Here is a 27,643-nt window from a genome sequence, read left to right on the forward strand (position 1 = left end):
CCAGTGGCCTAGACAGAGCAGTTCAGGTCGGCCGTGCGGCAAGCAGCGCGGAGCCCTCTCGTTGGCTTCTGGGACTGGCTAAACACCAGCTGTCCCCACCCGAGAAATGGGTATGGTTGGAGGGATGGGCTTGCTTCTTGCTAACGGACAGTCTCACACACAGACAGAGTTCTGGCAAGCAGAAAGGTGACAGTTTATTTAGAAAAGGGGTGAACCACAGTGCTATATATATATTTTAACAGTGAGTTGGGCAGGGGTCCAGGGGGAAGAGGAAAGGGAATCCACACACACACACACACTTTCCTCTTCAGCACCATCACCACCACTTCTCTTCTGCACACACTCACTCCGCTTCAGCCACACTCATCCAGATTTCCACTCATGCTGCCGTACACAGGAATCACAAGGGAGGGTCCGTCACAAGGTCCAGTGAAATCTATATATAGAGAGCACAGGTTAGTTCAACAGGTGAGTAAACAAAGAGCAATTTCTAAGAAAGAGGTGAGAGAACAAACACAAGTTCAACGTTCCCACAACTAACTGCTCCGTGCCAGAGAATTAAATAGTTACAGAGCACCCTGGACTGATCATTAACAGGTGGTGGCAATCAGCACAGGTGCGCGGGCCAAGAGCAAGAGCCCATAACGAGCTCCACCCAGGCAGGCAGGCAGGAGAGAGTGACAGAGAACAAAATAAACAAAACCTGCAACCATCACGAGCCAGCCAGAGAGGGACGGGGACCATGACACTAGGAACAGGGAAAGGCGCAAGAAGTAGCTGGACACCAGCTGCCCCTGCATGAGGAACATGTACAGGTGCAGGAATGAACTGGGTTATGGCTATCCTCATCTGGGGAGCAGGTGATGGCTGGACACCAGCTGTCCCCACCCCAGGAACTAATATGGGTGCGGGAACCAGTGGACCAGTATAAGTTTACTGTAATTAATTAAAGGGAAGCACAGAGAAGCTGAGTACGTCTCATAACCATTTCTTCATCATCGCAGTGTCACTAACACTCAGCTTATGACTTCTGCTTTCACACAGTGTGGTCAAACAAAAGTAGAAAGCCACATAATTTTCTTTGACTATGTTGAACAGAAACGCCACTTATTTCTGAGTACAAGACCACATCTAAGTTAGAGACACGCTCAGTATCAGACTTTGCACCACTGACAACAAACTTGCATTTGCATCTGTTTTGCAAAATAAAGTAATGTGACATTTTCAGATTAATGGTTGACCACAATTAGCTTTTTTTTCACGTAATGGTATTTATAGAGCTGTAAACAGATAAAGCAGATGGGACACCGGAAAGCACTAACAACAGTTATATAAGAAGCAAAGCACCTCCCATAGAACATCCTGAGGAACATGGTTCGAATTTGACAGCCTGAGCTGTCGAATATGGATCTAGAGGACAGTACATCTTTGTCTAACAGAGGAAAGCAGTAAAGCTGAGAGGTCATCACTTATATTAACAGTAATATAATGGATGATGATCTCTGGTTATCATTCACTGTGGTCATTCAATTTCATGTGAAATTTTAGGAAAATCTCTCATTCAGAGTTAGAAATGAAAATCAATAACATTTCTATCAGTCCGTTATGTTACCTGCTGCTAGCAGGACTCTGAGGTAAAAACAAACAAACAAACAAACAAACAAACAACCCTTTAATTGATTACCTGTGTGCTAAGCTATGGTATAATTTTCTGGCTCCTACTCAATACTTTGCATAAAGGAGAGAAAACATGGTTGTTCTTTATATAACACTCAACAAAGCAAATAAAAATATCCTACACGTTGAAAATTATCACTAAAATCTCCAAATTTATAAATGATTAGATATACAAACAAAAATGCAGGTAATAGCAACAAGAAAACTAATTATGATTGTCTGCTTGTCAATTTAGAGACATCACTTTATGATGTTGACGTTCTAAAATGTTTTATAAAATACCTTTGTTCTTCCTGGTTTTTTTTCTTATAACAGCATACATTTCTCTGACTGGATTCACAATAGTGGCCGCTGTGGAAGCTGTAAAATAACAAAAGTTAGCAAAATATATGAAAACAGGCATAGACTCTTACTTAGCTTAATAAATAGTCTATAGCCTTAGCCTATCAAAAAATAAATTAATTAAAAAATAAACTCAGTATAACTTCAGTACAATATCCAAATAATCAATAAGAGCATTTCTATTTCAAATTATATATCTTCCAGTTTCCTTCAGTTTCATGGTATAATAACAACACTGCCACAGTGTTTGTGTTCTGACCTGTTTGATCGTCGGCTGAGCCTGAACCATTGACTGTTGTTGATGGACAGAAGAAATTTGCTGAAGGGAAAAAAAAAAGAATAATAAAAGAAACTGTATCAACATAGCCAGCGAGAAAGAAATGAACATTTTTTCAAACATTATGCACCAACTAAACTTAACCACATAATAAACGTAATCCATGTAAAAACATTTAGGTAGCAGCAATTGGTGGTTTTTTTACTTCTCTCCCAGCAACATTTGCCAAAGTGGTACAGTCCCACCAACAACAACAGAGCACCAAATACAGTAGTGGAAATGATCCAAGGTGTGGCATCACAGGTGAAAAGTCTTGTATATTTGTAAATGTCTGGATTAGTTGCTGAAAGATTAAAAGCTAAAAAAATTAAGCAGAAGATAAAATGTTAATTCAAGCTTCCTTATACTGAGATGATGTTTAAAACGTTACATATCTGGCATTAAAAGCTTCTAAAAACCTGAGGGACGGACAATCAGACAACACAACAGGAAGGTTATAAAGGCTTCAAATCACCTCTGACACTGAGCCAGCTCTCTGATGATTCTCCAACTCCCGAAATGCCACACTTGTAAAGTCCTTCATCAGACTTGGAAACTCTGTGGATTGTCACGTTTCCTGTGGAGCTATTATGGATGGGATATCCATATTTATAGAAATCAGTTTTGAAGTTGGAAGAAGCCATCTTGTTTCTGCAGCACAGAGTCACATTTCCATCCTCTATTACAGGAATGGCAGGACTCTCCAGGATCACAGAGCCAACTGTATAAGACAAGTCTGTGATTCATGTGACAATAAAATAATTTAAAATCACAAAATATTGTTACCTTGTTGTAAACATACCAGTGACAGTTATGTTGATTTTGTTACTTCTGTTCCCTCCTTCAGTCTCACACCAGTACTCTCCACCATCATCTGGATAAATATTTGAAATGGTGCAGTATGATCCTGTTGGTGTTTTCATGTTAGTTTTGTTACATGATTCTATTTTCCCTTTGAATTTATGAACAACTTGACAATAAAGGACCCCATCACAGTAAAATGTTACTGATTCATATTCAAAGAACTGCAGTCTGTTTGGACTGATTCGAAAGGACACGGCATCTGAGAAAAGAACAAACGAAAAGACTCACTGATGAGCTTTACCTAAATTTAGAGAAAACAACATTTCAGGAAAAAAGGAAAATGAACTGAAAATGTGCACCATAACTCTTTATATATGTGATCACAAAATAATACTTTTTTCCTACTTTGGTCCACAAAACACAAAATACTAAACAACATCCATATCAACAAGCAATTTTTTGATACTTGCCAACTTTCTGACCATGTGCACAAAGGACCACAAGAGTCATAACTGAAGAGACAAAAAAGAGATAGATTATACAAATTATTGAGGCCTACAGTGCAATAATAATAACATCTCAGGCACAACTAAATTAGAAAAGATTTTCTGAAAGTTAAAAAAAAGAAAAGTATTACATCTAAACCTGATTATTAAATTTACTAAACTATTTATAATTTAGCTCTAATGTAGAAAAAGAATAAAGTACTTACACTGTTTGATGCACAGAGTTCTGACCTCCATGCTGTCTTGCTGTTGACTATGTGCACACCTGACAAATGTTAAGTCAGTGAGCAGGGGGTGTTTCCTGTGTGGCTTCTTTCTGCAGCTGAAGCGATGCTAAACATTTAAAAATAGTATTTGAATAAGCTATGTTACATTAAAGTTACCCGCAGTTTCAGATCACTATAAAAGGGGAGAAAACAAACTGCTGCTTTTAATACAACTTGCAGTCATTGCATATCTATCATGTTTGCCTTCTTAGTTTCATGCATCAGCATGTTAACACATGGTTTTCATTGTGACAGTGCTGTTCCTGTTATTGATTAATGGGCAAAAACAACCCTCTTGTTCAGGTCCTCATTCACAGATCCTCCTATCCATTAGGATAAAAGGATTCCACCTGTTTGGGACCTTAAGGTGATCTCCTTCCAAGACGACGGCCCTCTCCCTTCTCCCAGAAGGTCGTTGGGAGGTAATGAATACAGTGAATAATAAACAAATCCTCATCATTTATATCACTGTTGTTATTTGTCCTCTCACCCCTACTGTTTCTCTCCATCAGATGAAGACCGAGTGTGCTCTAGATCCGTTTTCTACAGCTTAAGCATCATTGACACTCTAAATTCAGTCACATTTTGGTTAGCTACTGACTGGTCCGGAGAGGTCAGATGGACAGCAACTTAAGAAGAAAACAGCAAATAGAAAAACTGTACAAAACCACACAAAAAACACAAAAGAAACAGAAAGAAAAAAAGACAACAGAAATGGAAAAAATGTTGCAAAAAATAATAAACAAACAAAAAAACTACTGAAGATAGAAATCACAAAATAAAACTTAAGTGTTTCTGGGGAAACAAAGACATGACGTAACAGTGGCGTAACTGGCAAGCTAACAAACAGTGATGTACATGTGTTATACATGTATAATATGAATCATGTGATTATCATGCGGATACCCCCTTCGGCGCCAGCTGCGGTCTCAAGGCTGGAGCTGAACAACAACACCCTGATAACGACTGTGTTTAGTCTGTTCCTTCCCATTCTATGCAAGGCCACCTGGGTTGGCTGGAAGACTGTTTACTTAGCCTAGCAGGGCGAAGGACACTGTCTCAGCTGAACTCTGGACACATACACACACGCACACAGACATATATACACATGCAGATGTACACTCATCCCCCCTCCCCCTCCAAACGCCTTGGACGCTTATTCCCCTCCGATGCTGACGGTGGATCAAGGAGACCAGCGCTTATGCTGCAGGCCCGGATGCACTGTCTACATTGGCTGTCTCTCACCCTTTACCCATCCCTGATGTGTGTCATGTGTTTTTTTGGTGTATTAAGAGTTTTTTATGTGCTATGTGGGGAGGTGTTTTTTTTCTATTCTCAAACTGATCTCCCTGTTGGAGCTCAGTCTGGGGGGAGTTATTTTTTTTCTCTTTATCTTTCCTCATGTTGTGCTTTTTCCATGTTATACCTCTCTGACCTGTCTTCCCCATGTGATGTTTGTGTAATGTATGTATGGTCGGAAGGGTAAGACTGCGCCGCCATTGCCTGCAATAGGTCGGCTGTCATGGTCTGAGTGGTTTTCCACAGCATCGGCTCCTCCCCACTGGGTGGAGTCTTTGTTGTTCCTCACTTGATGGCAATCATACCGGCAGTATTTATGACCTGCGCACTCAACTGGTCTTCGCCAGATTATCTGCCAACTTTAGTCAGTTCTCGGCCTCACGTCTGTTCCTTGGTGACTCGTCGTGTATATTAACCTTATTTCCTCTGTTTTCTCGTCAGCATCTGAAACCCACCTACCAAGCTCTCCTGGATACAAGTTTGCAGCCGCCGGTAATCTCTCCCTTTTTTGGAACTGCCAGTCTCTCCTGCCTGCCTCCCTGCATTGCACGCAGCACCCACCTGGACCTCTCCTGCCTCCCTCCTCCACGCAACCCCCACCTGCAAGCTTGTAAGACAGCTCAGTGTATTATTCTCAGATTCACTCGCAGCTCTCTGTGGGATTCCCCTGACTGCTCTCTCCTCTGTTTCAGTGCCCTGGCCAGCCACAGTTTCCCCTGCCCAGTCCCTGCACCCAGTTATCCCTGCCATATAGTCATAGTCATAGTATTTTCTCTCGCCTCAGACGTCTAGTTTATGTTCCTTAATTCTAGTCTGAAATTTCTGTTAGCCTCTGAGCATTGTAAATAAAGACTCTTTTCGTTACACCGCACCTCTGGCCTCCGGGTTTGAAACTGCACTTGAGTCCATCCCATCTCCACGGGCCACTGTGCCATGACATCGGCAGCCTTAACATGAAATTTCCCCTTGTGGGACTAATAAAGGTATATCAAATCAAATCAAATCAAATCTTGCCCAAGGATACTTTCAGCACGGCTGGCAGCCTTAACCCAATTTCCCTCAGGATGAATAAAGTATGATCAATCAATCAATCAAAACACACATTGCCTTGCATCTTTTCTTCCTCACAAACCTAATGAATCCCCTGCTTCTTTTGAACATGTCTCAGTGCAGCATAAAATGCTCTTAATCATCAAAAATGCAAAGATGTAGAACATAATGGGTAAGATTTCCAAGTTATTGCTCTTTTCATAACCCTCCAACCCAAAGTGCAAAATTTTCTGGCTAGATGAAAATCTCTTCCCATATCACTCATGAGATGGGTCGCTTCAAGAAGTCTTGCCAAGAAGGAACTATTTATTTTCAATGATCCCAAGTAAACCATCACCAGACTGGTTTAGGTCTCTGGAATCGTCAATTTCTGAATTACTTTGGAAAGATGAACCCAAATTAAATCAACAATCTAGCAGGGATACAGGATGAACTCGACCTAGGTGTCTGTTGTTTTATGTAGTCTGGGAGTTGACTGAATGTTGGAGTGGTTGTAGTTTTCCTTTGTGGTGGGGTCAGTCTGCCCTGAGCTCTGTGGGGTTTGGTAGTGCTGCTGCTGTGGACCCCAGTCTGGAGGGGCCTTGCTGGATTTCAGGGAACGGAGGAGCCAATGGGGGTTAACGCCGGAGCTGGCTCTAGGGAGGGTGTAGTGGAGATATCAAAGATAGGCACGGCTGTGGCACTGATTCAGTCTTTGAGCACTACGGTCACCCCGGTGTGTCGGCCAGAACACCACTTAAGGCCAAATTGTCCCAGAGTATGAAAGAAGGAGGGAGCTTGAGGTTCCGTTTGAGGCACTTTATTGTCACCACTCAATTTCTGGGGCTGTAAACACAGCGGATGTACATAGGTGTGTGTGTGTCTGTGTGTGTGTGTGTGTGTGTGTGTGTGTGTGTGTGTGTGGTTTCCTACAAAGGAAATAAACAAGGGAAATAACGATAAATAAAGAGAATAGACAAGTCAAATACTCAAATATAAACATAATACAACATAGTTAACATAATCACATATAAAGATCAGAAAAATATAATACACTTCAAACTGCTCACACTATGCAACTAAATAGCATTAGTGCAAGGTTAAGCAACCGTCAGTACACAGGAACTACTTCCGGTAGATGTACAAAATAAAAGCGCCCCCCCATTATAATCCGCTATAATGCTCTTATTGTGAAGGGCAAGCGGGACGCCATACTTCCGGTCAAACTACGTTCGCTATTTTATTAATCCACGTACCTAATTGTTCGCTACAAACTCCGCTACTTCAAAGTAAACAATCACAAGCATCACATACAACATACAGAGAAGGTCTGATAACACAGGAATGACATTATGGACATATGAGCGACCGTACATGCGTCAACAAAGCTAAACCGGGGTAAGCTAACAACATAAATTAGCATATGAAATGAGGGTGAACTCACGCGTTGCATGCGTGGCCTACCGCTCCAACTACGGACTACATTAGCTCCTAAATGGTAACATACTACAGTACTGACACAAACAAAGGCAAAATACAACACAGGTCACTACTTACTTGTCATTTACGCACACCTAACATTCCCCAGGAATCAGTGCACCCCCTCCGGACCAACACTGCTCATCCGACATTAAACTGCCCACCTTACTAACCGGATGATGTCACTAGAAGGTGGGCTGGCCCAAACTGACAGAAGACTGAATATTACATGAACTTATATAAACTTATAAACACCAGTAAAACTATTCTATGAACTTTGGGGCCTTTTATACAGAGGGGGTACTTTGCCCCCCCAGTCCTTTCCCGCCCATACCTAAAAGCTTTCCTCCTCCCACTCCATCAAACCACCACATGTGTAGGCCGTTGAGGTGCAGATGCTTCACTGAGGTGCAGGAGAGGCACTGTGACATTGTGTGCCTCAATTTTATTCTGCAACTTACATACTCACATTACTTACACTACTTACACATACATATAGGGCCTTGGGGGTGGGCACCCTGAACGGAGTCCAGACGGTCTGTTTATTCAGCCTCACCTGTAGTGCCTCTCCATTTTACCTGTTGAGGGGTTTGCCCCTGCTGTTATCCTCCTGGTCTGGGAGGCCTCTGGATTTCTGGGGCCTGGGTCCCCTCCATGCCTGCTTCATGTCCTGGAGGGCAGGACTGTGGCTCCCCACACCTACTATTAGATACTTAAAGGGAGAAACCTTATGAACACAAGCACGCTTAACACTCACATGTTCACACAGGTATACAAACAGGCATGTACAGACACACTCTTGGGCTTGATCTTGGTCGGCTGCTGACTCTAAACATGTCATGTATTAATAATACTGTATTCTGCTCAATAACATTTAATATTTATTATTTACGGTTACTTATACATATGTTGGTTGTTTCTGTGGATTTCCTGCTGTGTTGCTTTTTTCTCACATTTTTTTTTCTTCAGCTGAAGGTCAAGCAAATTTATTAGTTTTTTTTCTCTCTCTCCCTCTCCTTCTGTTAACTTTCTTCCTGATTCTTTTTTCTTTCTTCTTTTCCTTCTCCTCATCTTGTGTGATTTGAATAACTCAAAATAAAATAAAAAATCTAATTCAATTCTAATAAAATATGGATAGTGGACAAGTAAAGCAACAGCCAAAATGATCCACTTTTGAAATAAATTTTTTGGGCATTTCTTTGGCCTTCAGACAACAATTCTGATTGCTACACAGCTGGAGAGGACAGGAAAAAAAGAAAACAAAAAAGAAAATGAAGGCAGAAATCTTAATTGAATCTTATTTTTACTTTTAGTGAGATTTTCTTTTATTGGTTTGTGATGTATCTGAGGTGGAGAGACCATGGGTCATGCTTACCCAACAGTAATTTTAAGATGAGCTAGTAAACAAAAGTGAACTAACGTCCTTCATGAGAATAGAGACACATTTTGGTAATATAATCTAAATATAATATGGCCAACATTAAATTTATTTTATCATCCCAACTCTCTACAATACAGGCAACAGAGAATAAGATAAGATAAGATAACCTTTATTGGTCCCACGTGTGGGGAATTTGTTTTGTTACAGCTGTGGACAGTGCAAAGTTGCCTAGAAAAATTACAGAAAAACACTGGAATAAGATATCAATAAGATACCATACACAATAGAATAGAATAAAATAAAATACTATATATAATCAATAAAATAGAATACGAATGCTATATACAATTGAGTATAATACAACGATGCCAGAAAAGAGTATTGCACTTAGTGTTATTGCTATTGCACATGTGTGGATGTGTGTGTTTGATCAGTTGAAGTCTTTGTTGTTTGAGTCTAACAGCAGTGGGGAGGAAAGACCTGCGAAATCTCTCCATCCCACATCGTGGGTGCCGCAGCCACTGAAGGAGCTGCTCAGTGCTGTCAGAGCTATTTGTAAGTATCTGTTTGTACAGCTGTCAAAGGTGTACCATGCGTTTTGCCCCTAGTAGCTGTGATGGCTCCAGCACATTACATTAGCACAATGTGCAGGTAGTTCTGCATAAAAATAGCTCATGGAAATGTTTTTTTTATGGAGCTACTTTTACTTTCTTGCTTTGCGTACTTTTTAGAGCCTCTACTTTTTCACCTTCACTTGAGTAAAGAAGATGAATCAGTATCTGTAGTTCTATTTAAGTACAGTCTGTACTTTTGTTTTTAGTTTTCCAGTGAGTTATTTTTATTGATGGCAGTTGGGCTAAAATTTGTTCATTTTAACCCAACTCTGCCATCTGCTGGTCGTCATGAAATATTGCAAGATTTATTTTCGGGCACAAAAAGGTTACAAGTTTGAGGGTGTGTACATGTGCCTGATACCATCTTTAAAACCATTAAAATATCTGTGTATTGTGATTTCTGTCAATGTTTAAAATAATAATGATTAGGAAATATTGTTTGGTATTTAATGGGCATTATTAAAGTCACTTATTTACCACTTGTTCAGTTGCTTGATAGAAGAGGAAACATTTAAATTAGTGTAAATGACACAGTATTGAACTAATTTGCAGCAAACATGATCTGTGTGATCACTTAGCGCAAGAGAGAGAAGACAGGAGGTATCATTAGAGTGAATTTTGTCTGATCCCAATTTTTTCTTAGATCATTGCTGTATTGCACTGTATGAGCATGTGGGAGTGTGTGTTTATGTATGTTTCAGATTAAATAAAATCATTAATGGAGATTGAGTAAACATAATTTTCCCTTGCACCTCCTGCGTTACAGTTACATTGGATTTCAGAACTCCAGAGTTGAGTGTGTGCTGGTGGTAAAGACAGAAAGGCAAGGGAAATCAAATTTTGTCAAGCATCCCATATGTAACTATTGTAACTCACAACCTTGTGCTAGAGTAGATCTCTTAAAGAGAAGCAGTTTGTATTCTTTGTGTTTAATATACATGTGAACATAAAACGAACTATTATCAAAATAAAACAGGAGGTTGAGGATAAACGTTGAAAAATGTAGAATACCAATAAAATAAACAACAAAAACAAAACAAAACACAAAGCCTTGAATATTTAACACGTACACAAACAAAGATGCAGGAAATACCAACAAGACAACAAATTTTTGTCAATTCAAATATATCCTATTCTGGTTTTTAGTAAAGAATAAAAAATTATAAATCACCTTGAGGCAACTGTTATTAGGATTTGACGCTATATAAAGAAAACTACATTTAATTAAACCAAATGCTTTTACTTATAGAAACAATCTGTTTGTGCTACTAATCATCGTTTGCTGCAGTTTCCTATATCATGAAAGTTACATTTACAAAAGATTGAACATGAGGTAAACATAACAGGTGGGCTCTGAACATGTCTCACTCTGTGCGTTGAGTCTCCAACTGACTGGGATAGCAGAAATTAAATAAAAATCAAGGGGTGAAAATTCCCAGAAACTGCATTTCCTCATGCATGTCCTGCATGTCCAAACTGTTAAAATTACAACTTGTGAACAACTAAAGAAATACAGTATGGTTTAAAATGGTGTTTCTAGCTTTCTGTAGCTTAACCTCCTCATTGTGCAGATTACATCTTATTTTTTTCCATCCACAGACCAGAGAGGGATGTAATCATGGCTCCTTCACCCACCTACAATACTAGCTGTTGTCATTTAACCTGCACCTTCTTGTGCTTGCTTTATAACACTGATGAGTTCATCATTCATCTGTTTTCCATATTTAAAAAGTCCATCCACATTTTGTGATGAAGCTTTTGTTGATCCCAGTAAACACACCACTTTTGAACTGAAGCTGGAAACAGTAGTGAAGAGACTTGCGTATTTGTTTGTGGCCATGTTTTTCTAAAATAGAAAATTGTTTTTATTCTCTAACATAGTAAATGAAAATAATATGTGATAGTGGAGACAGACATTTCAGTGCAAAGTAAGTCACAGGTCACTTATGTCCACAAACCAGCCACAAAAAGTGTTGACAGACATGTAGCAGTATATGCTACTTTGCATGTGGTTATCAGGGTTATATGTTAAGTGGAAGTGGGAAAAACTCTGACTCAGCTTATGACTTCTGCTTTCATACAGTTTTGCCAAACAAATGTAGGCACATGATCTTTTTTGGCTGCATTGTATTTTGGCTTTCTAATAGATATTGCTGCAGCATGAAAAAAGACACCACTTCTTCTGTCTGAGTACACGACCACACTTTAGTCAGGGTGTTTAAAGATGGGCTGTCCTCTGTCTATGGGCTCAAATTGTGGCCATAGATATGTTGTACTTGTACATCAAATGCGTAGTTGTGAACTGAGTTTTGTAACCTCGTAAACCACAATATCCAAAAATGTTATGTTTGTGCGTCCATAGATGAGAATTTGTGTGAATTAGGACCAGAAGCTCAGTAACCACCTCTCCGACAGCCAAATCCATCTGTTCTCTGATTGGATTGTTACATTTGTGATTGACATGACATTGACCAATCAGCTGAAAGAAAGGGAAAATTGGGTCAAATTTTGTACTTGTAAGTTCAAACTCACACACAGCCAGGGAACTTGAGTGCAGAGTTTTACATGTAGTTTTTTTTATAAGATAAAAATTGTGTCGACAACACATACACGTGATCCTGAATCAGAGAAATAGCATTAAATGTTGTGACTGTTGATAGAATCATAATGTATATGTGGTTGTAGTACTGATTAAGTATACTCAATTGCTTAATACTGATCAGAATATAACCAGGTATATTAATTATAAATATGCTTAAGTGTACCAGTATACTGCATAAGAAAATTTAGAACATAATAATGAATCTGAAGACAGGCCTCAAATAAATCACCTTGAGGCAACTGTTACTGTGATTTGGCGCAATATAAAGAAAACCAAATTGAATTAAACTTAAGAGGTTGACTTTGGTGTGTGTGTGTGATTGTGTATGTGTGGGTTGCGCAAGACGGGAGGGAGTGAGAAATATATAATTTAATAGAGTTTAACAGAGAACAAGTAAAAGAAAATATTTCTATATAACTGGATTAAAAGGTAACAGCTTGTAACAGCATTCATACACTTACAAAAAGTCAAAGCACATAGATCAAGTTTATTTAAGTTAAAATTTTAAATAACAGACAATTGCTTTTGTTAGCATTTGAATCCAACACTATGTGGGTTTGTCAGGTTTATCTAACTGAATACGCGCATGTTTATAACAATTAATAGACGTGCAAATAATGCAAATGGACACATCTATTTCAATTACAAAACAATACATGGTATATTTGGATTGTTTAATATATCAACCAATGAAGAATGGAGGACAGCTTTCTATTGTTTATTTGTGTTACTCATAATAACCATTGCCTGCTCTGTTTCATGTATCATAACAGTTGCAATTTCATGAGATTGAGTTTAAATTAGGTGGTGTGGCTCTGATTTTCCCAGAGTGAAGAAGTCCCACAAGCAGCAACAGCAGAGCCACCATTATGATGGTGAACACAGTCCGTAAGACGAGGTAAATATGACAGCCAGGCTGTGACGAGGGGTCTGTCTTGGTCTCTGTGTGATTGATTGAGCAGATAAAAACAATTCATTAATTATTTCAGTGTTCACCTTGGTTATTTACTTAATATTTACATGTAACACTAGCAAATTCAAGGGCTGAAAAACTGGCAGAAATGCAGTTCCTCTATTGTCCATTTAAGTTGTGAATTTACCCCCATAGACTACCAAACTCTTAAAAAGCCCAGCAAATGAACAATTAAAGAAATATGGTATACAATTATATGTAAATTGTATCTGCACATTTTTCCTCCATATGTAGTCCCGTTTGTTGTTTGTTGTTTATTATCCAGGACATAATTTTTTTTTCACAGTGGTTTATGGTTTCTGATCTGAAGAGAAAATTGTGTAAATGATAAAAAAAATTACTGAATTATTTCATAATAAAAGAGTCTGTTTAATCACACAAAGCAGGAGACTGAAGTGAGCAGTTAGCGATCATCAGCTGATTCATGTGTCAGTCACAAACCCACTTCTTTGTTTTCTCTTCTGTCAGACAAATTCACCATAAATTCTAGTATAATGATAAGTGATACAGTTGTACTACTACCGGCATTAAAAAGGAGAAAAACAAGACCTCTTCACCGTCTCACCTGTGACACTGAGCCAGCTCTCTGGTGATTCTCCAGCTCCTACAATGCTGCATTTATAAAGTCCTTCATCAGATTTTGAAACTTTGTGGATGGTCATGCTTCCTGTTGAGTTGTTCCTGATGTGGACTCCATATTTATAGAAATCAGCCATGAAGTCTGAGGGAGTTAACTTATTTCTGCAGCTCAGGGTCACATCTTCTCCCTCCATCACAGGAACAGCAGGACACTCCAGGATCACAGAACCAGCTGAATAACAGGAGTTTTGTATTTTTTTTTTAATAAAATTTGATTAAAATGAATCACAAAATATTGTCTCACTGCAAACATACCAGTGATAGAGATGTTGATACTGTGGCTTCTGATCCCTGCTTCATTCTCATACCAGTACTCCCCACTGTCATCTAGATAAACATTTGTGATGGTGCAGGATGATCCTTTGGGACATGTTTTTATTTTCCCTTTGACTTTATGCACAAATTCACAATAAACAACTCCCTCACAGTAAAAGGTCACTGCCTCATATTCAAAGAACTGTAATCTGTTCGGAAGGATATGAAGAGAAAATGCATCTAGATGAAGAAAAGGAGAGATTTACTTTAGTTTTATTTTTGAATATCACAAATCACAAATTTAAGTTCCAAACACAAACTGATAAATGTTCATGTCAGTTTACTTTTCTGGTACTTACCAATTTTCTGATCATGTGCACAAAGCAGGATGATCACACTCATCACTGAAAAGAAAAAAACAGGCAACACATTAAAAAAGAAAAATAACAAAAAAGAATAACCGCCATACGTAATACTTAAATGTAAAACTGCTGACAAAGCTACTTGTTATTTGGCATTTTCCTCTAGATGAAACTTTTCAAACCACATAGTTTTCTAAAACCATTATTAACTTATAGATTTATTACAGTTTAGTTTTAATGTGGAAGTGGAGAAAGTACTCACTGAGTTTGACGCAGAGAGCTCTAAAATCCATGATGTCGTCCAGATTGTTAACAACATTCTGTTTCTGTTTGGCTTATTCGTGCTGCTGATGCAACACTTGGCATTTAAAAGAAGAAGCAAAAATGCTGGTCTAGTAACACTGCAGTTTCAGTTCACTGGAGTGAAATCAGAGAAGAAAGCTGCCTTTAATACAACTTAATAATAATTTAATGTTTCTCACATTCACTTTACTACGATACAGTAACATGTGAACAAGTATGTATTAGTATGAAATCCAGAGTGGTATCATTGTTTAAACAAAAAATGCACAGCTAATGGGTTTATTCCAGTACACAACATTTTTCTTGTTGTTAAAATCATGAACATACACTTGTGGTGAAGCTGCTTGCACTTATCAGTGTGAATACCTGATTGTTTATGGACATATGAGTACATCAAACAGAGGTACAAATACAAATACTTAAGAGACTGGACATTTTATTTGCAATGATAATTTTCACACAGCGTGTCTATTACATGCATACATGACTCCTGAAGCAGCCCAATAAGCATAAAAGTTACTGTACGGCTATCATTTGTTAACATGACGCTTGTTCTGATACATGTAATACATTTATTACCAATCCGAGAGTTTATCCGCTGGTCACTGGACATTCTTCTGAAGTCTTTATCCACCTCCAGCTGAAGATGCTGTAGATTCCCCTCAATAACACATTGGGTCCACTGGTAAAATGTAGTTCTAGTAATCTGCGCTGGATTACTCTGTGGCTTTCTCGAAGGACCCAGATGTAAATCCCCAAATAATGAATTTAAGAACTGAAATTGAATTTTAGAACTGAAACTGAATGGTGAGAAGTGAAATTGAAATTACTGGAAAGCAAATTTTTAAAAAGATGAAATACAGTTTGAAAGGAAATGAATTCATTTTCAAAATATACAATTCAATTTCAATTTAGTGACGATTATTTTCAAACCAATACATTGGATTTCAAATTAGGCTAACTCAAATTCAGTTTTAAAAATCATTTAGTCAAGTTACAATTCAGATTCAATCTGACAAATGCAAATTAGAATTTAACTTGTTCAAATTCAGTTTCTGATGGCACAAAGTTCTGCCCAAAATATATCATGTAGAAAAACTGATATGTGCTTTTGAAATTGAACTTCTTTATCTTCTATGAACATATTGTTTGAGTTTCAGTTATTCAACCTACTTAAGATCAAAGTAAGCTGGCCTAGAAGAAAAATGAGTTTGACATACCCGTGTTTTAACTACCATGATTTCTTTTTAGCTATTTAAACATCAATCACTTTCTTTCACCCAAAATTATTTTGTATTATTCATTCTACATATTAGTATTAACACAGAGTCCACAGACAGTCAATGCAAACTGTTATCCAAACATAGGATCAAATTAACATAGGAAAAAATAAACCGTCTGGTACATTTCTAGCTGGATATTTGTTTGTTGCAATAATATTACAATATTACAATATTATTTGCAATAATGGTTTCAGCGGTGCTACTCTGCCTCTTGCCGTGCAACATGAATACTGCAAGATCTTCTCCCAGGGAGATAAAAGAGAAATCTCCACATACTTTGTGTCATGGCCGTGTCAAATTATTTATTGCAAAGGAAGTAATAAAGGAGGTAATAAAAGTTTATGACATGTCATAAAAATATTATATTTCACAACTCAGCTATAAATGATAATCATATGATCAAACATTGTGATGATAATAATAATAATAATAATAATAATAATAATAATAATAATAATAATAATATGTATAGAAATTATAATTATGTATGGGACAATAATCATGTTAGTGTGTTCTCATTTTAGTGTTTGGCCTCACGTCTCTTGCAGTGCTCATTATTCTTTGTACTCACCTTAGTGTTCTTGTCTTCCCAGTTGTTTCCTGACTCCCGATACAAACTTGCAATAGCCTTGCTCACCTGGATGCTGGACTCCATTGTATTCCAAACAGCTGGTAAAGACTTTCAGTGTTCTCCGGTCTCACCTGCCTGCCTACCTGCCTGCCACTGGACTCACCCAGGTCTCATCCCCTCTCGCATGACTCCACCTGCAACCAAGTAAGACTGTTCAGACCCTACAGTTTAGATTAACTCAGTCTAGAACCAACCTTAATCTGTTTTCGCTCTGTTTCAACACCTCTCCGCCACCCTCTCTTGTACCACTATACCCCCTCGCCAAGTCCCATGGTCCACCACTCATGTCCCATGGCAACCTAGTTGAAAGCCCCTACGCCCTTGTACATAGTGCTACACGCCATCTTCTTAGTTCATAGGTCATAGCCTGTCTCAGTTTGTTCTTAGTTCAAGGTCATTGTATTTCACAGTTTCTATTTTTATCATCTTGTACCCTCACTTTGTTGTAAATAACACACTTCTTCGCTTCAAAGTTCTGTTTCTCGGCTTGAATCTGTTTTTGGGTCCACTCCATGTTTTGGCTTCCAGCCCTGAGAGGAGCTGGAGGCTGCATGCCCCGCTGGGGGTGTCAAGCTTTCAGTCAAATTCAAGTCAAATTTTGATATAGATTTTGTGTTTGTTTACTGTTTTTTTTAAAATTGAATGGATTGACTTGTTAAAAAAATTGATAAACACTACAAACACATTTTCACAGATGAAATAATTAGCGTAGACGACATCGCATTCCCCTGTGTATAAGATCAAAGGCTATGACGGTGAACTAATTACCAGTCGTTTTATGAACTTGAGTTGTAGAAAGTGAAGGTGATGAATGGCCATCTTTAATATATAGACAAAATTCTGGAAAAGCGTGTTACGACCCCCTCTGCTAGGCGTCAGGAGAGGAGTAACATAAACAAGCCCCCCCACACAAACTGAGTAAAGTAAAAGGTTTTAATTTCAAACTTTAAACAGAAAACCGACAGGGCTATTCAACAGACCACTGGGCATATAATTATTACCTAAAGAAAAAAAAAACAGTCAGGCGTAAAAGCTAAGGGTTAACTAAAGCAGGCTGGCGGCACAAAACTCTAATGAAACTCAGTTCAGCTGTATATCAGGTTTAAACAAAGAGCAACACAGCGAACAGGTTTAACAAACAAGCTTCACATGCAAAGCAGACGAGGAGGACACTGCATGTTCACTTCAGAGCAGCAGTTCCCCGTAGTGTGAAGGATCTTCAGCCTTTTATACTCCCAGGTGCAGACAATCAGCCAGTCAATTGGTCATGGAGTGGCCATGGAGTGGAGGTCTGGCACACTGTGATCTGCATAAAAGAAGGCTGGCACAGGACTCCCAGCAGCCAGTCATCCACGAGTCCTGGCACACTTAGATTTGCATAAGCACAAAAGGGCAGTCTCACTCTCTCCAAGGCCCAGGGCCATAACAAGCGTAAAACAGAGGGGAAAGACATATTTCCTTGTGACTAGCCAGCTAAGTTTAATAGCTAAATTGAACCCAGAAAGCTTAAAAAGAACCTAAAATAAAGAACTGTGGCGTAAATAAGGCACGGCGAGTCCACAGGTCACAGTTTTGAGCCATCTTTATTGACTTGCATCACACCACAACACACAACAACCCCTGAGTCCCTGTGTTTTAACACGGCGGGGTGTTGCAGGCACCGCAAACTATGCCCCACCACAAGAACAAATCCATTTCACTGTTGGCAAGAAAACAAGGATGAGTCAATTGACTGAGGGATTGTCCATTACCCTAAATTCAAACGCTAATTTAAATGTTTCAAAATTGTAAAGCTATTGACAAAAGAATGTAATGAAGTGACATCTGCATAATTGATTTTCTAAAGGAGGGTTTTAAACTCTGCTTTACCATATTATAATTTTGTTAATGCATAAAAAATAGCGTATGAACAAAATGGTACACCATACAAGCGAAAGACATGAAATCAAATGTATCAGTTACAATGTTTCAGTTACATTGTGTTGTAGATTTTATTATGACATACATTAGACATGTAATCATATTTACTCACATAAATTCTGTGTAACCATATATACTCATATATACAAGGCCCACTCACAATGGAGTGTTTTATTTAGGTGAGTCACTGTGTTAAGCATTTAACCTGCATGTTCAAATCTCATGAACCATATATATAGATCATATATATCTACCATTATATTAAAGAAAAAGTTGTGCCACTTGTATGAATGTTGATCAATACTGTTTGAAAATTTAGCAATGATATGTAACCTTTGATAGTGCTATGGCCAACTCTGACTAGTCCACAATAGGGTTCATTCAGCTTGGCACTGCTAAAGTATGCGCATTGGACCCTTTCTCTGCATGCAGCTGCGTTTAACTGGACTGCAGCCCTTTACATGGCTGTACAACAGAAGCATGCAGAATAAACCCTTACTCAGCACAGATAGCAGTTTATGTCTGCCCTGCGCACCCAACAAAATTATTGAAGTGATTAACTTAGCTGCCTTCCTGCAGACTTTCAGACTCACTTTGGCCATAAAACTGACAAAAGGACCCAATGCAATGATGGATAAAAGACTGGTTTACGAGAAGTTATGGTGGAGGGCAGCGGTCCCCAACCTTTTTTGCGCCACGAACCGGTTTATGCCCGACAATATTTTCACGGACTGGCCTTTAAGGTGTCGCGGATAAATACAACAAAATAAAACTAATACCGGTACCGAAAAAAAGAAGATTTATTCATAACACACGTGAAAAGACCCAGGAAAACCGAGTTAACGATAAAAACGATGACAAAATAACGCTGAAAACCGATAAAAACCCTGAAAACCATACATTTCACACCTGAGCCTCAACACTCGCGGCCCAGTACCAAACGACTCACGGACCGGTACCGGTCCGAGGCCCGGGGGTTGGGGACCGCTGGTGTAGGGTCATAAGTGGAAGATGAAAAGAAAGAACAAAGGATGAAAGGGTACCCAACGGCAGGAGGGAGGATCACTGTCCCTATATAAGATGAGTCCGATACGCATTGGGTAGCTTTTTGTCTGCTCCTTCTTTCCTGTCTGTCTTTTGTCTTTTCTGTTTGTGCTTTAAGGCTCTGCACCCAAGGGTTGCTTCACTTTTCGTTTGTTTTGCTTGTTGTTGTTATTTTTGTTGTAAATATGTTCAATAAACTCTTGCAATGGGAAAATTCTAGTTAACCCTTATATTTAGAATTAGGTGGTTAAAACTTCACTGTATGATTCTGGATAACCTTTTCATGCCTAGATGAAGTATGTGTCAGTATGACCTCGTAAAAAAAAAACAAAAACAAAAAAAACAGCTTAGCTAGGCGTAATGATTTTTCACTATGCTATCTGCTAACTGTTTTGCTTAGAAGGATGAAACTTAGGGCCAGTGCCAGGAGCTTCTTGGGAAAAGATAGTGGGAGTTGCTCTCTGCCCAGTCACAGCCTGTGGGACAGAAACCTGTTGTAACTAAAAGATACAGAGAGAGAGAGAGACGCCCCAAGGGCAGAGCTGGCATGACTGTGAACTGTGATGTTTGACATGTGTTGGCTCTCCTGCGTGCAGTAATAAATAGTATGGCCACAGCTTTTTCCGAGTTGCAGACTTTATTTACAAAATTCTCCGACACTCTAAGAATTCTACTCTTTCCCAGAGAATCTTTTTGAGTGATTTGATTTTAATTGGATCTGAAAAGCTGGACCTCCACAGCGTTCATGGGATAAGGTTACCATATTGGCTTCAAAATTTGCGACCCGACAATTGTTCTTAAACTTAAGGCTAATGTATGCTTGAATGACGCCAGTAACATTTTGTCACAAACAAACACAAGTTTAACAATTTAAAAATTTAAGTCACTTGTCGTACAGCTGGTTTTGTGATCCTGGAGAGTCCTGCTGTTCTTGTGATGGAGGGAGAAGCTGTGACTTTGAGATGCAGAAACAAGTTAACTCTCTCAGACTTCATGGCTGATTTCTATAAATATGGAGTCCACATCAGGAACAACTCAACAGGAAGCATGACCATCCACAAAGTTTCAAAATCTGATGAAGGACTTTATAAATGCAGCATTTTAGGAGTTGGAGAATCACCAGAGAGCTGGCTGCCTGTGACGGGTGAGACACTGAAGAAGTATTTTTTTGTTGTTGATGTTTATTTTGGTTTTCCTTTTTTTTTTTTTTTTAATTTCAAAAGTAGTAGTTTTCATTTCAAGTGTATTGATGCATGCCACCAGTCATCCAAGATATATATATATATATGCGTATATATATATATATATATGCGTATATATATATATATATATATATATATATATATATATATATATATGCGTATATATATATATATATGCGTATATATATATATATATATATGCGTATATATATATATATGCGTATATATATATATATGCGTATATATATATATATATATATATATATATATATATATATATATATATATATATATATATATATATATATGCGTATATATATATATATATATATATATATATGCGTATATATATATATATATATATGCGTATATATATATATATATATGCGTGTGTATATATATATATATATATATATATATATGCGTGTGTATATATATATATATATATATATATATATATATATATATATATATATATATATATATATGCGTGTGTATATATATATATATATATATATATATATGCGTGTGTATATATATATATATATATATATATATGCGTGTGTATATATATATATATATATATATATATATGCGTGTGTATATATATATATATATATATATATTAGGGGTGCAACGATAAACAAAATTCACGGTTCGGTTCGATACTTTGGTGTCACGGTTTGATATTTTTTCGATACAAAAAAAATGTTCATGCCTTTTTAATTTGTCATTTATTAAAATTATAAATATATATTTTAACTCAAAAGTACAGTTTTTAAATTTAACCCTAACCCTTGTGCGTGTTTTTTATTTTGACAGCGAATGCGCACCTGCGGACCACTTATGTGCAGCCCTGGTTATATAGCTGATCATATCGCAGCCACAGAAATTCTTTTGTCCATGAAACCATAAAGCTGCACTTTCTTTTTGCCTTATAGTCTGATTTGTCATAACTTTTCCGTTTTGTGGTAAGCTTTTCTTTGGCTGTCACTTCTTCACCCTGACCTGTCTTATTTGGCTCAGCAGAACTAAAATATATATCCTGCTGCTTTTACACACGCACTCATATAACGCTCAGCGATTCTCTGCGCGATCAACCTCTCACATGTTTAAGCTTGCTGCGGGAGATTTCACTTGTCATGCTTGCGTAGTAAGCTAACGATTGATAAGACGATGTCAGAGGAATTGGTGCACAAATTATCGTCACTCACCAATCAGTACTGTCGCTCTCTATACACAGTTTGCGCGATTGCAAAGTGAAAGCAAAAAAACAAGCGCAAATTCAAACGCGATTTCAATATGTCACATATTGACAGTGGCTCACCGATGCCAATGACATAATTACCCAGCTACATTTCCGAAAGGATGCAAAAGCATTGACATATATTTTTCCTTCCTACAATAGCCCGACGGGCAGGGCAGAGATAGATTTTGGTAGCCCGACTGGAAAAATCGCTAGCCCCGGGACGTCGGGCTAGCGATATTGCGAGCCCTGTATCTGATTGAGGAATCACTCATCTTTGGAAAAGAGAGTTTATTACAGAGAAATGGCTCTTTCCAAAATAAAAGCTATACTATACGCTTCTTCTGGGCTATATTCTCAGCAGCATATTAAACATATCAGGTCCCCATAAGGAGAATCATGTGCTAACGGCTGTCTAAATGACTCGGGTAAAGTTTGTAGCATGCATGCTTGTTGTTTTTGTCTGCTTCCACTTGTCTTTGCACTAGGATGATGTCGGCGTAAATGTGCAGTCATATTCGTTGTGTTCCCACTAGTGCTGTCAGTGTTAATCTCGTTGAAATGACCTTAACGCCACAACACGGCAAATCTCCGTTAACGAGCTACCCCTGATCGCCCGTGCATGGGGCTAGACTGCCAACACGTTAACGAGCTAACTGCGCTAACACACTAGCTCCCACCCATGTAATTGAGCATTGCGTGGCACATCCAACATACTGTTTTACTTTAGTCCATGACGCGCTTACCTTCAGGGTCATACGTCACATGAAAACCGAAATAATTCCAAACGCCAGATCTGAATGAGGGTGGGGGAGGTTCAATTTGCCATGTTGCAAGGAGAGCTTAACTTCTGTCTCGCTAGCTTGCCCTGCGCTCTTCCTTCTGACGATGCTGTCTGTGTTGAGCGCTCAGTGGATCTGCGCTCGACAGTGCAGCCTAGGCGGAGTAGTCGAACGCAGATTCACTGAGCGCTCAACACAGACAGCATCGTCAGAAGGAAAGATGATAAAATAAATTACAAATTTTGTATTGTTCGATACATATGCGTACCGAACCGAAAGCACTGTATCGAACGGTTCAATATCGATACGAATATCGTTGCACTCCTAATATATATATATATATATATATATATATATATATATATATATATATATATAAACAGAATTAAAGCAAACAAACACATTTAATTTCAAACCTCAATATATTGATAAAATGTGTTATACTTTTTTGTAATTGACAAATGTAATTTCGAAATGGAAAAAGTACTTCCATCATCTGATGCACAGAGCTGTCACCTCCATGATGTCTTGCTGCTGGGTGTTTCCTGTGTGGCTTCTATCAGGAGATAAAGTGATGCAAAATATTTAAAAATAGTTTTCAAGGAAATTGTTATCTATTTGCATTATCCACAGTGTTTACCAGAGTTTTTTTCCCAAATCACTACCTTATCATGGTGTCCCAGAATCCCAGTGGCTATGTTGTTTGGGGCCTTTTTCCCCCTGGCAGGGTCTCCAATGGTAAACTGATCCCCTGTTAGAGACCAGGCAAGGGCAAGGGACCAGCCCTTTGCCCTTGGTGAGAGGCAGAGGGCACGGGTGGGCGTTGTCAAAAAAAAGCCTAATCTTTAAAAAAGTATAGAGCGTGTCTGTCTCCCAAAGCTGGTTCCACAGAAGAGGTGATTGAAAGCTGAAGGCTCTGCCTCCCATAGTACTGTAATTTTAAACATCCTATGAACCACAAGAAAGACAGCAGCCTGAGAGCAAAGTGCTCCATTTGGTTGAAACAGTAAGTTATTAAGATAAGATAAAGACTTACTACTACTCTATCTTACTACTACTACTAGACTTACTAGATTCCCTCAGCTCAGCACTCAGGTAAGGTCATCATTTTTTGTTGTTGTTTTTTCAGTCAACATCTAAATCACTGTCAAATCAGTTTCATGGTGTGTTTTCTGTGTTCTAGTGGCAAAACATCCAACCGTAAGTACTTTATGCACATTTCTGCTGTGACACAATAATCCCAGCATAAATTTAAATAGGTAGGATGGTTTGCCACTTAACTTTATTTTAAAATTGTGTTTTTGTTTTTGTGTTGTTCTCCATAAACAGTGGTAGAATGGTTTGTCAGGTAGGACGGATTCCCAGAACACTGGAACACCTCACCCAAGACACGCCCAGGAGGCATCCTTGTCAGATGCCCCAACCACCTCAACTGGCTCCTTCCGATGTGGAGCCAGTGAAAAGTGCCATAGACAGCAATTCTTCTAGTGTCCACTAAATTAGTACTGTGCAAAGGTCTGGAGCCACACTTATTTTCTTCATACTCTTCTTACAAAATTCCAGATTTTCTTGTATTTTTTGAAAATGGTCTTGACCAATAGTTCTCCAGGCTTTTTGAAGGTCTTTCACAGTTTCTCTCTAAACACTGGCTGCTTTCCACTCATTTTCAGCATGCACTTCAATGTGAAATTCTTCATCCTTTCATTCTTTTTCTTCTTCTTCTTCTCATTATTATTAAAAGTATGCTTGGAACTTTCCCAAGTGTGATTTACATTTACTTTTAAATCCACTGCAAAGGCTCCATTCATCATTATAACCCTGCTCTGACATTTTGAGAATTTATTGTTTCTTATTTTACAGAAAACACAGTATGTTGTATCCTATGCCATGATTCTAACTTAGTGACAGCACAACCCAATAACTAAATGAAATTATCTTTTTGTTACTAAAGAAGCATCACTAACACTCACTCAGCTCCTGACTTCTACTTTACACAGTTTAATCAAACCAAAGTAGAAAGTCAGATCATTATCTTTGGCTTTACAGAGCAGCGGCTGCAGCAGCACGAAACAGGACACCACTTATTTGTCCCGGGTACTAGACCACATTTCAGTTAAAGACAAGCTCAGTATCAAACTTTGCAGGTTTGTTTCACTGCTGACCACAAACCTGGGGCTATTGTTTTGGAAACAAAAGAGCAGGGCCTTTCAGAATAGCATGACCACAGTGAGCATGTGCATTTATGCACAGGCAAAAGAGACACGGCTGATGGAACAAGGTGGTTTCAGTTTAATGTCTAAATAACAGACAGAAGCATTTGTTAGCATTTGAAACATACATGCACATATAGCCATGTTACCCTGGCAACCAGGTATATCTTAAAATTCACTAGATATAACAATTTGTAGATATGCACACAAAACTAAATTCAGTAATCACATTGCAATTACACTTATGTTGTCATTTGCACACTGGGCAGACAGCAAGAAAGAAAGAAAAAAATCCACCAAATAAAACATGCTTTTTTCTTCTTGTGGACTTCTGCTACAGTCACCTCATTTCAGTTTATCTTTTTGAGAAGGAAATGGTGGAGCAGTCTATAGTAGTGATATGGATATTGCTTTCATTTTTTATTGCACAAAATTTGAAGAGTGTAATGGTGCATTTTTCCAGTGTAAAGAAATGTATATATATATATATATATATATATATATATATATATATATATATATATATATATATATATATATATATACATAGAGCTCTCTCTCTCTCTCTCTCTATATATATATATATATATATATATATATATATATATATATATATATATATATATATATATATATATAGATAGATAGATAGATAAATATCTATCTATCTATCTATCTATCTAAGTGTTCTTTCTTTTTTTCTGTGACAAAGAAAGAAATTGATCATCACGACTCTTTGGACTTAATTGTAAGAAATAAATGTGTAAAATTAGAGAAAACATTTTGGTAATTCATTGCCCAGACGGTCTAGTTTGTTTGTACGGAGTTACAGAGGTTTTATTACCCTGCTTCCGGGTCCAAAATACTCTGTTTATTAAGGCTGTGTTTTTAACATGTTTTAATGCTTTGTATCTTGTTCTATTTAATCAGAACAAGCCCCTATAAACAGTCAGTGATCACTGTCGACCTCTCTCACTTTTTTTTTTTTTACAACTGTTCATTCTTAATGGTTAGTTTTTAAACCTTACGATGTAACTACGGCCTAGCCCATGCAGCAGTATGTTAATGACTAATCTAACATTGTGGATGGATTATCTCAGTTGTTCTCCTGTGTGAAGTTTGGTCTGTTTACAGCATCCTGCCATGTGATTGCATTTGTCCCTGACTATTGGGAACCCTCACATAAACTTTTATTGAGTGGAAAAAAGTTAGCATTCATCCTCCAGCTTCACTGTGTTTAAGTTATGCTAACCACAGCTGTGTATGGCGTTATTTTTGTGCCACTATTCTGAGTGCACGTAAAAAAAATTTGAGGGCACGTAAAAAATTTTTGCAGGAGCAAGTGTTGCATTTTGAGGAGAAATTTACTTTGAGCTAAATTTGAGTGAACAAAATTCATTGTCGCGTGCAAAAACTGTATTTCAGTTTTTGCTATTATCCATATACACACACACATAGCCGCCCCTCTCGCTCAGTTTTTGCATTTGTGCTTGCTCGCAATGTGTTGCTTGTGCTCTCAACATTTCTGTCCGTGCGCGTTCAACTCTTTCTGTACACCGTTTTATTTGTGCCACAAAACCAAAAAATCGCAGACTTGAATGCAAAAAAAATCTAAATTTAACTGTCACAGTCCTGGGTTGGTGACCCAGCGTTTTCTGTTTTGTATTATTAATCTTTGATTTCTTTATGTCTTTGTTTGTTCATAGGTGTTGGTTATCGGGTCTCTGTTTTGTCAGTGTATGTTTCCTGTTTTACTTTGAAGGTTAATTAGTTCCAGCCATGTTTCCACCTGTTCCCCATCTCCTCTTGTTTGTTCCTGCCGGTGTATTTCAGTGCCTTGTCAGTCAGTGCTCGTCGTCGTATCGTTAACGTTGGTTCGTCCCCATGCTGTGTGGTACCTGTGTTTCCCCGAGAGTGTAACTGTTATCATTTTCCAGTTTAGTTTTGTGTCACCTTGTTTCATCTGTTTGCCTGCAATAAAGCAGTGGATTTGAGTTTAAGTTTCCACCTCAACGAGTCCTGCATTTGGGTCCACCATCCTGCCTGACTACACACTGACCATGACATTAACTTGGCAAGCTAATAACCAGACAGGTTCACATGAAAAAAACCAAAAAATAAACAACAAAAAAAACAACAACTTTTTTTTAAATAAACTTTAAATTAGCACATTTTCTATGTAACAATTGTTACACTGCAGTGATTCCGTCTTTCTAGTGCTTAAAATAATATACTTCTGAATGAACAGAACTGCATTGCTTGTAGCAAACCAAAAGCCATGAACACAAAATTATGTGAAATGTTTTTCTTTTTGTTTGTTTTTTTACCTCCGCCCTAGCGACATTTACCAAAGTGATGCAGTCCCACCAACAACAACAGAGCACTCAATGAAATAGTGGCAATGATCCAAGATGTGGCACATGACGTCTCGGTGAGACTTTCTGAATGAGTTGTTGAATGTTAAAGAGTTAAAATTGC

At 38.1% G+C, this 27,643-nt stretch overlaps 2 protein-coding genes across 5 annotated transcripts; both read right to left on the reverse strand.

The window, feature by feature from the left end:
* Positions 1-17: 17 nt before the first annotated feature.
* Positions 18-7,953, reverse strand: LOC146390115 (high affinity immunoglobulin epsilon receptor subunit alpha-like). Of its 4 annotated transcripts, XM_084923181.1 has the most exons (9): positions 7,797-7,953; positions 3,852-3,978; positions 3,610-3,651; positions 3,138-3,398; positions 2,811-3,056; positions 2,279-2,338; positions 1,960-2,037; positions 348-436; positions 66-171 (listed from the first exon to the last, which is right to left on the reverse strand). In XM_084923181.1, exons 2-8 carry the CDS (start codon positions 3,880-3,882, stop codon positions 354-356), a joined length of 801 nt encoding a protein of 266 aa, XP_084779307.1. In that variant the 5' UTR covers positions 3,883-3,978; positions 7,797-7,953; the 3' UTR covers positions 66-171; positions 348-353. The 4 variants fall into 4 exon arrangements, with proteins under 4 accessions (XP_084779304.1, XP_084779307.1, XP_084779306.1 ...); XM_084923178.1 differs by lacking the exon at positions 348-436 and having other exon boundaries at positions 18-171; XM_084923180.1 differs by having other exon boundaries at positions 67-436.
* Positions 7,954-12,767: 4,814 nt separating this feature from the next.
* Positions 12,768-14,956, reverse strand: LOC146390116 (high affinity immunoglobulin gamma Fc receptor I-like). The gene is made up of 5 exons (XM_084923182.1): positions 14,807-14,956; positions 14,542-14,586; positions 14,183-14,422; positions 13,854-14,099; positions 12,768-13,257 (listed from the first exon to the last, which is right to left on the reverse strand). The coding sequence occupies exons 1-5, from the start codon at positions 14,835-14,837 to the stop codon at positions 13,097-13,099; spliced, it is 723 nt and encodes a 240-aa protein (XP_084779308.1). The 5' UTR covers positions 14,838-14,956; the 3' UTR covers positions 12,768-13,096.
* Positions 14,957-27,643: the final 12,687 nt, after the last annotated feature.

Source organism: Perissodus microlepis, chromosome 3, assembly GCF_051167445.1.
Source record: "Perissodus microlepis isolate ML-2025 ecotype Zambia chromosome 3, ASM5116744v1, whole genome shotgun sequence".
Taxonomy (NCBI): Eukaryota; Metazoa; Chordata; class Actinopteri; order Cichliformes; family Cichlidae; genus Perissodus; species Perissodus microlepis.

Bases quoted from the DNA above. Each gene is read 5' to 3' on its own strand.
- LOC146390115 (XM_084923178.1), bottom strand. From the start codon at position 3,882: ATGGAGGTCAGAACTCTGTGCATCAAACAGT. The intron at 3,399-3,609 runs GCAAGTATCAAA...TTCTTTTCTCAG, and splicing joins TGCACATGGTCAGAAAGTTG to ATGCCGTGTCCTTTCGAATC. The intron at 172-1,959 runs GTATTTTATAAA...TCTGCTTGCCAG, and splicing joins AAAAACCAGGAAGAACAAAG to AACTCTGTCTGTGTGTGAGA.
- LOC146390116 (XM_084923182.1), bottom strand. From the start codon at position 14,837: ATGGATTTTAGAGCTCTCTGCGTCAAACTCA. The intron at 14,587-14,806 runs GTGAGTACTTTC...TTTTCTTTTCAG, and splicing joins AGCTCTCTGCGTCAAACTCA to TGATGAGTGTGATCATCCTG. The intron at 13,258-13,853 runs GTGAGACGGTGA...TCAATCACACAG, and splicing joins GAGCTGGCTCAGTGTCACAG to AGACCAAGACAGACCCCTCG.